Genomic DNA, 9,038 nt, shown 5'->3' on the forward strand with positions numbered 1-9,038 from the left:
TTGTAGAATCTTGTTCCCCTGCCTGGAACATAGTTCCCTGCTGTCTTTGCCTTGTTAAGTCCTGCTTGTCCTTCGGCACTCTTCCCTGACGACCAACCAGATCAAATCCTCTTGATGCTCTCAGAACACACGACTTCTTTGTCGTACTTACTACAGGTGTGATTTATTTTAAAAGAAAATAATAACCATAATATTTTCTGAGCACCTACTATGTGTCAGGACCATCCTTATTACATATTATATCTTTTTTAATACAACATATGAAATAGTTAAAATTATTGCCATTTCACAGAAAAGAAAACGTCTCTGTTCTAAGCAACTTGCCAAAGGCAGCACAGCCAGGAAGCTACAAAACTGGTAAGAAGCAGCCAGTGGGCCCCTGGCTCTGTGTTCTCTCTCCAGGATGCTGCCTGAGGGGAGGAGGTTGTGAACTCTCCACCACACTCTGGATAATCCTAAAAAGGAAAGTTCCTAGGAGCCCAGGCTGATTATTTTCCTAAGGCCAGCTCCAGAAACTCAGCCTGTGCTCATTTCTTGACATCAGACAACTAGCCCCTATTCACTGCATCCCTTCAAGCAGGGCTCACCAAGAGAATCTGTGATCATAGACATACATGGTCTCTAGATGCATCATCCAATAGGTAGCGAATAGCTACATGTGGCTATTTATTGAGTGCTTGAAATGGAGCGAATGTGACTGAGGAACTTAATATAAAATTTTTAGTTATGGGGCACCTGGGTGGCTCAGTTGGTTAAGTGTCCAACTTTGGCTTATGTCATGACCTCGTGGTTTGTGAATTCAAGCCCCAAATCCAGCTCTGTGCTGACAGCACAGAGCCTGGAGCCTGGTTTGGATTCTGTGTCTCCCTCTCTCTCCGCCCCTCCCCTGCTCCTGTCCTCTTTCTCTCTCTTAAAATAAATAAACATTAAAAAAAATTAAAATTTTATTTTAGTTAATTTAAATTTAAATAGCCACAGGTGGCTAGTAGCTCCTGTTCTGGACAGGGTGGCCTTAAAGAGTTTTTGCTACACTGCAGGAAACTGTGACCCGATCTTCCTAGCTTCCCCTTGCTTGCTCTTGTCAAAATGAAGCATATGACCTATTGCAGTTTTACATAAACACAGAAGCTTCTTACAAAGATGGCATTGAACTATACATGGCATTTTGTAATCTGCTTTTCTTCTCCTCATGATAGGTTGTACATAGCTCAGTCACTCTGCATACAGTATCCTAAGTGTTGCCCAGTATTTTACATTGTTGGAATGACCCACATTTTATCTAACTAACCCCCCATAATGGACATTCAGGCTGTTTCCATTGTTTTCATAATACAATAACAACTTCAATAAACATCTTTGCATGTAAATCTCTGTATCCATGTGGGAGAATTTCCATGATACATTTCTAAAGGTGGAATTGGTAGGTCAAATGGCAGCCACATTAAAATAATTGGTACATACTGCCAAATTGCCCCCCAAAAGGTGTGACTATGTCAACTTTCAACAAAAGTATAGACTACTGTATGTTTTTCTGTGGTGACAACATTGAGGTTTATATATATATATATATATATATATATATATATATACACACACACACATACATATACATTATATATACATTAATATATATTTTATATATGTATATATACATATGTATTTTATATGTATATACATATGCATTATATACACATGTATATATATATATTTGCTAATCAGATATTGTATTGTTTCTTTAATTTACTTTACCTTAATTACTGGTGAAGAAAGCTTTTTCATTTGATTATAAACAATTTGTATTTCTTCTGTTTATTGCCTGTTACATCTTTCTACAATATTTCTATTCTGTTCTTTTTCTTCTTGCTTTGTAAAAGTTCTTTGTATTGTCTATTTTGTCAAATATTTCTTCCCAGACTAATTTGTCTCTTACTGTACTTAACGTTAGCCTTAAAAAAGCTTTGTCAGCTTTGTGTCATTCTTTGTGGACTTTGTACACCAATTGCTAAAGGATGGAACAACAAAACAAGCACCGGGTGAGCTACAAAGCATAACCAAGTCTTACACAGTTCTTGCCATTTTGGTTCACGGTCCCTCACAGGTACTTCAAATCCTAGCTTCAGGATTTTCTAGATGAATGATTGGCAAATTTCGTCTTTTTTTAATGTTTATTTATTTTTGAGAGAGAGCGTGAGGGGGAGGGGGACGGGAGCAAGGGCGGGGCGGGGGAGGGCGTGCAGCTGCAGAAGACCCGCAGCAGGCTCCGCCCTGACAGAGGGCGAGGCCCAGGACTGGGACTCACAAACCCGGAGATCGTGACCTGAGCCGCTGTTGGACGCTCTACCGACCCAGCCACCCAGGCGCCCCTGTGGGCAAATTTCTTAATCCCATTGAGTTTCGGTCTTCTAGTCTGTAATGTGGAAATAATAAAACTTGCTATATTGGAACTTGGGGGTACTTGTAGCTCTGGCTTTGGCTTAAGACGTTCCCTTCCCTTTTCCTGCAGCAGCTTCATAAATCAAATCAGACCCAACAATTGGTTTCCTAAAACAACTGTATTAAGATCTTTTAACGAAACGGGTTGGTGGGAGCATGGTGGACGTGGCAATTAAGATTTATTGAGTACTTACAAGCCGAGTAAGACGCATTGAGTGGTACTCCTAACTTGCGAAAACGCTCTAGAGAGTGCTGTATTTCAATTTTACGAGAAGCAAAAAGCTCAAGGAGCTCAGTTTCGTGTGTCTCTGAACTAAGCGTCTCACTTTAGGAGACGCTTGCCTCTGACAGCAAGCCCTAGCGGCCCTTCTCCTCCCTGGGTCCCGCCTCCCGCCTAGGTCGGTTAGACTCGCCGTTAACTGCGTGAGCGGAAAGCGACGCGGAACTAAGTCGCGCTGCCTCGGGTGTCTCGGACTCTCTCAATTAAAGGCCAGCCTCCCTCCTCTTGGCTTCCCCGCGGTGCCTTTTGGGAGTTGTAGTCAGACGCGCTTCCGCTCACCCTGGGGTGAGTCCAGAAAAGACTCCAATTCCCAGAAAGCCCCGCGGCGGGCGAGTGAGTGCAGTGCCTGTTCTTATCTTTCCTACTTTTCCACTCCTTCCCCTCCTTTCCTTCTCTTCTGAGTCCTACACTCTGGACTCCTGTCTAGTTCTTTGTCCCTCTCCCCATCTTTTTCTCTCGTTTTCCATCGTACATTCTCCTATTCCAGGGAGCCAACGCCAGACATTAGCTCCGGTTAAGCGACGACTTGAGACTCAGGGTGCACGAGGGCGGGGGAATCGACACAGAGTGGTAGGGGGGCCGAGGGGGGGTGGGTGGGGAGGTATAAGAGAGTTGAGTGAGAGGCGAGGAGTAGGAGGAAAGTAGGAGAGAAGTTAGGAGATCGGACGTATGGATCGGGTGAATGGGGTATAGTCTTGGAGGGGAAAGAGGAAAGGTGGGCGTAGATTTGGGAGACAAGGAGGAGAAAGGTAGTTCATTGCTGTGCCCGGCAGGACCTGTGGGGCCGAGAAATAAGATGGGAAGGATTGACAGATTTGGAGCTCATAAGCTGATCTGACCAGAAGAGGTGGAAGGGAGAGAGGATTGGGCTCAAACAAGTTTCCTTGTCACTGCTTAGGTAAAGATGAGACAAGATATTGAAATAAAAAAAAATGATTTTGCCAATATGGGACAATTAACAGTTCATTTGTTTGGAAATTGAGAGAAAACTGGAGTTAAGGCCAGAAGTGGGGTGAGGAGGCAGGAGAGGAGAGGAGGTTGGTTAGGTTTGGGAGAAAGGAGAGATGAATGACATAGAAAAGGAAATCACAGAAAGAATGGGTTATTGTGGGGGCCAGTGGATCTGGAATTGGGAGGTGAGGTGAGGGATGACACTGACATGGACTGGGGGGGTGCATTTCTGACTTTGCATCTCTCAGGTGATGGAGAGCACCCCCTCAAGGGGCGGACTGAACCGAGTCCACCTACAATGCAGGAACCTGCAGGAATTCCTAGGGGGCTTGAGCCCTGGCATATTGGACCGATTGTATGGGCACCCTGCCACCTGTCTGGCTGTGTTTAGGTAAGGATCCCCTTCATGGCAGGGACCACGTTGAGGAAATGTAATGGGGCCAGCACACTGGAATAAGTTATGGGTTGAAGCTTAGCTCTGGGGGGCTTGGAGATTAAAGTGTGTCAGGCCAAAACAGATGGAGTTAATGGGGGCAGCAAGACTGGTAAAGGTGTGGGGAGTGGGATGAGATGTTTAAGAGGCTGTTGAGGGCAGAGATGCAGATGAGGCAGTTTTTGATAATAACATTTTATCTCTACCCCCTTCCAGGGAGCTCCCCTCTTTGGCTAAGAACTGGGTGATGCGGATGCTCTTCCTGGAGCAGCCTTTGCCACAAGCTGCTGTAGCCCTGTGGGTGAAGAAGGAATTCAGCAAGTGAGTCTCTGCTGCATGCTCAGCCAGATACACATTTCTCAACAGCTAGATATTCCAAGTGTTCCTTGGGACACTTCCAGGAAATATTAATGGATATATCCCAAAGCTTGTATTTAAATAAGTTTGGGAAACTCTGCATACTGTATTTTCCCCCTTGGAAAGATGTGATGTCTACAACAAGGTTCTGGTAGGTATTGCAGTAAGAAATTTGCCTTAAGAAGACACTGATTTCACTCTGAAATAGTGTTCCAAGGGATTACCAGTTCAGAAAAGGCAGAAATAGGAGCCTTTGTGGGCCTCCTTCTTTTTGTTCTCTAGACACCCCCTCACCTCTTTGCTTCTGTTTCAGAGCTCAAGAGGAAAGTACAGGGCTGCTGAGTGGCCTCCGTATCTGGCACACCCAGCTGCTCCCTGGTGGTCTCCAGGGCCTCATCCTTAACCCCATCTTCCGCCAGAACCTCCGCATTGCCCTTCTGGGTGGGTATGTCACTTCCATCTTCCTAAGCTAGGAGAGGGGAACTAGTAATTAAACTGCTAATTAAACTGCTGGAGGGGGTGCCCCTGAGGGCCCTCTCTGGGACTTAGTGGGCTCCACCTTTGGGAGCTCGTTTAGGAATAAGTTGGACTAGATGTAGCTGCATGCTATAGGAAAGAAATGTCTTCTACTCATAGCCCATGGAGATGAGGGGGGGAATAGGGCAGGGGAACAGGCAGGAAACACTGGCAGGGTTCTTTACTCTTTGCCCATCCTGGCATAGGGGTAAGGCCTGGTCTGATGACACAAGTCAACTGGGTCCAGACAAGCACGCCCGGGATGTTCCCTCACTTGACAAGTACGCCGAGGAGCGATGGGAGGTGAGGACTTGGGACTCTGTCTCGGCTTGTGCTCATACTTCCACTGGCCCATAGAGCATTGTTCTCTCTGTTCACTTCTGTTTCTCAGGTGGTCCTACACTTCATGGTGGGCTCCCCCAGTGCAGCCGTCAGCCAGGACTTGGCTCAGCTTCTTAGCCAGGCTGGGCTCATGAAGAGGTAAGGAAACCAGTGGTACATCAGATCCCTGCTAAACTGAGTGTCCAGGGTGGGTTAGGATTACAGGTCGTTAACTGAAAAAGGAGAGCTGAGTGGAGAATAGCCAGAGAGAAATCAAGAAAAAACATAGGAGGACAAGTGGGGATGGTGGCTTTTCTCTGCATCCCTCTACCCTTGTCTTTGTCTATGTCTCTAGCACTGAACCTGGAGAGCCACCCTGCATTACGTCGGCCGGCTTCCAATTCCTGTTGCTGGACACCCCTGCCCAGCTCTGGTACTTTATGTTGCAGTATTTGCAGACAGCCCAGGTGAGGAGGCCAGGCATGCTCTGCTCTTCTCAAGACCCATGAAGAGACTACCCCTGCAGACTATTTCCTGATGTTCTCTTCCCTCATTCTCTCCCTTCCATCCCTCCTACTTTGTTTCTGTCCATTCCTCCCTAGAGTCGGGGCATGGACCTGGTGGAGATTCTCTCCTTCCTCTTCCAGCTCAGCTTCTCTACTTTGGGCAAGGTAAACAGGGGGATGGAGCTGGGGGCTTGTGTGGGCAAGCTGATGGGTGGAGAGATGAGAAGGGGAAGTCAGGTTATGGACAAAAGTGTGAAAGATAAGAATGAACAAAGCACAGATGGGAAAAGAGGGAATGAGTGTATAGGGTTGAGAGGGGGAGAATAGGATGTATTTTGGATTCCAACCGAGCACCTCTCTTTCCCAGGATTACTCTGTGGAAGGTATGAGTGATTCTTTGTTGAATTTCCTGCAACATCTGCGTGAGTTTGGGCTTGTTTTCCAGAGGAAGGTATGAACACCCAGATACACGGCTTCTAGGGAAGAGGCAGGATGGTATGTTGCCTTGGCCTTTAAAAAGGAGTGGGGTCTCAGGTATTAGCTACACTTGTAGTGAGTATAGGGTAAGTGTAGAGTTGTTGAATCACTATGTTATGTACCTGAAACTAATGTTACATTGTATGTCAACTATACCAAAACAACAACAAAACAAAAAACAAACAAAAAAAAGAGTGGGTCTCAGGGGACAGTAGCAGGAAGTAGTTGCCAGGACTGAATACTTGGGTCCCTTGGAGGAGACAAGTTGTGAGTTGAGGCTTTGTGCCCTGGAAGGGGTCTGTCTCAGATAGGAAGATGTTGGTTAGTGACACCTGAGCGAGGGCCCCCTGCCTTTCCCTTCTGTCTTTTCCAGAGGAAATCTCGGCGGTACTACCCCACACGACTGGCCATTAATCTCTCGTCAGGTGTTTCTGGAGCTGGGGGTACTGCCCATCAGCCAGGCTTCATTGTTGTGGAAACTAATTACCGACTGTATGCTTACACAGGTGAGGCCAGATAGAGGGCCCCAAGGACAGCAGGTTGGGGATGGGAGTGGGGAGAGAGTGCCAATTTACGTTTATATTTACCTGGCAGTTTAGAGTTCTCTGACATTCCTCCTCACACTTGAAGGTAATGAGGGAGTCTGGGTATGGGGATAGTCTCCTTATCTTCTCTTCCTATCCCTGGGTCAGAGTCGGAGCTGCAGATCGCCCTGATTGCTCTCTTCTCAGAGATGCTTTATCGCTTCCCCAACATGGTCGTGGCACAGGTGACCCGGGAGAGCGTGCAGCAGGCCATCGCCAGTGGCATCACAGCCCAGCAGGTACCCCCACTTGGGGAAGGTGGGGGTGGGAAGATAGACTGCACTTTGGCTATGGGGTACAAGGTACTCATCTTACAGAGGCTAACATTGGCTCTGTTACAGTAGATGGTGGTGAGTTCTTTGTGTTTGAGTATAGACCATGCACACGAAGAGAAGTCAAGGCTTTAACTGTGGGAAAAGGCAGACCCTCCATGGGCAAAAACATGGGGGAGGAGGTATAGATTTGTGTCTTCACTACTAACCACTTCCTATCTGCATAAACAGCTTGGTTGCTTCACTTCTCTGAGCCTCAGTTTCCTCATCTGGAAAATGGAAATAATGACAGTTCTCACCTCACGGGGTTTTTGGGAGGATTCAATGAGAGAATAGCAGTAAAGCATTTAGCTCAGAGCCTGCCATGCAGTAAGTGCTCAAAAGTTAATAGTTGCTGCTATTTTAAAGAAAAAAACAAAACAAGACTATGGAAAGGGCAAATGTGCTAGAGCACATTTAGCAGACATAACCAATAGGAACAGCAACTTGGGACAACATCTGAACAGGGATGGGTTAAAGACAGGCATGGCTATGGATTTTTAAATAGTGGGGCGCCTGGGTGGCTCAGTCGGTTAAGCGGCTGACTTCAGCTCAGGTCATGATCTCGCAGTCCGTGAGTTCGAGCCCCGCGTCGGGCTCTGTGCTGACAGCTCAGAGCCTGGAGCCTGTTTCGGATTCTGTGTCTCCCTCTCTCTCTGCCCCTCCCCTGTTCATGCTCTATCTCTCTCTGTCTCAAAAATAAATAAATGTTAAAAAAAAAATTTTTAAATAGTAAGGTGATATTTTACTGACATCAGATGACAGCTTAGGTAGCTTTCCTGCCCTCTTACTTGAGCTCCTGATCCCATTCTTGTCTGTTTTCTTAGATCATCCATTTCCTAAGGACAAGGGCCCACCCAGTGATGCTCAAACAGGTATCAAGCTGCTGGAGGCTGACAGCCCCTGGCACCTGGTGATGAAGTGATGGAAAAGAGAAAGGGGTATCCAAGTCCGGGGAGTAGACAGCTGGGGTTGCCTGGGGCAGTATTCCTGAATCTTATAGCCATTTCTTGCTTCTACAGACACCTGTGCTGCCGCCCACCATCACGGACCAGATTCGGCTGTGGGAGCTAGAAAGGGACAGACTCCGGTTCACTGAGGGTGAGTGGCTTCTGGTGGTTGGTTCTTGGTCATTGGCCAGAGGAAAGACAATTTAGTCTTGATGAACTGAAAAAGCTATTCATGCATTTTATTTTTTTGTTTTACTGCATGGGCTGGTAGAGAAAAGCTGGCAAAACACTTTTATTTTGGGGATGAGCCTGTAGTAGTAAGTAAATTGTCTCAAATCTGTGCAATTTGGATTCAGTAGAAGAGGGAACTGGGAGGGATAATTCACATTAATTTCTCTGATTTGGTGAGCATTAGTTGGGTTTCTTTACTGTGTTACATTGCCTTACTGAATATGGCTGGATCACGCTAGTGTTAGGATGAGCCCTGAAACAGACAAGCATAGAGAATTAGTTTTCAGATTGTGGTGGGTGGCAAGCCCAGGCCAATGACCCGAGGCTGCCACGCAGGGGTCTCAGTTCTTGCCTTTTCTTTCTCCCACCGCCCCTTTCCTGCGGACTCCAGGTGTACTGTATAATCAGTTCTTGTCGCAAGTGGACTTTGAGCTGCTGCTGGCCCACGCTCGGGAGCTGGGCGTTCTGGTGTTCGAGAACTCGGCCAAGAGGCTGATGGTGGTGACCCCGGCCGGGCACAGCGACGTCAAGCGCTTCTGGAAGCGGCAGAAGCACAGCTCCTGAGAGTGCGGGCTCAGACCCGGGCGGGGTGGGGCGGCTGCGTGGAGGCGGACGCAGCCTTAGAACTCAGGTGTTTTTTTATTTACACGCCGGACTCTTATTGTTTAATAAAGTTGTGGAAGTGAGC

General features: G+C 47.0%; 1 protein-coding gene across 4 annotated transcripts; it reads left to right on the forward strand.

Annotated features, from left to right (window-relative positions):
• The first annotated feature begins 3,031 nt into the window (after positions 1-3,031).
• Positions 3,032-9,036, forward strand: GTF2H4 (general transcription factor IIH subunit 4). 4 transcript variants are annotated; one of them, XM_060615033.2, is made up of 14 exons: positions 3,032-3,283; positions 3,913-4,055; positions 4,314-4,418; positions 4,768-4,899; positions 5,177-5,273; positions 5,362-5,450; positions 5,647-5,758; positions 5,894-5,962; positions 6,165-6,248; positions 6,648-6,780; positions 7,006-7,097; positions 7,997-8,044; positions 8,192-8,270; positions 8,742-9,036. In XM_060615033.2, the coding sequence occupies exons 2-14, from the start codon at positions 3,916-3,918 to the stop codon at positions 8,912-8,914; spliced, it is 1,353 nt and encodes a 450-aa protein (XP_060471016.1). In that variant the 5' UTR covers positions 3,032-3,283; positions 3,913-3,915; the 3' UTR covers positions 8,915-9,036. The 4 variants fall into 4 exon arrangements, with proteins under 4 accessions (XP_060471016.1, XP_060471014.1, XP_060471013.1 ...); XM_060615031.2 differs by having other exon boundaries at positions 3,033-3,251; positions 6,967-7,097; XM_060615030.2 differs by having other exon boundaries at positions 3,034-3,283; positions 6,967-7,097.
• Positions 9,037-9,038: the final 2 nt, after the last annotated feature.

The sequence above is a fragment of the Panthera onca genome, chromosome B2, assembly GCF_046562875.1.
Source record: "Panthera onca isolate mPanOnc1 chromosome B2, mPanOnc1 haplotype 2, whole genome shotgun sequence".
NCBI classification, from domain to species: Eukaryota; Metazoa; Chordata; class Mammalia; order Carnivora; family Felidae; genus Panthera; species Panthera onca.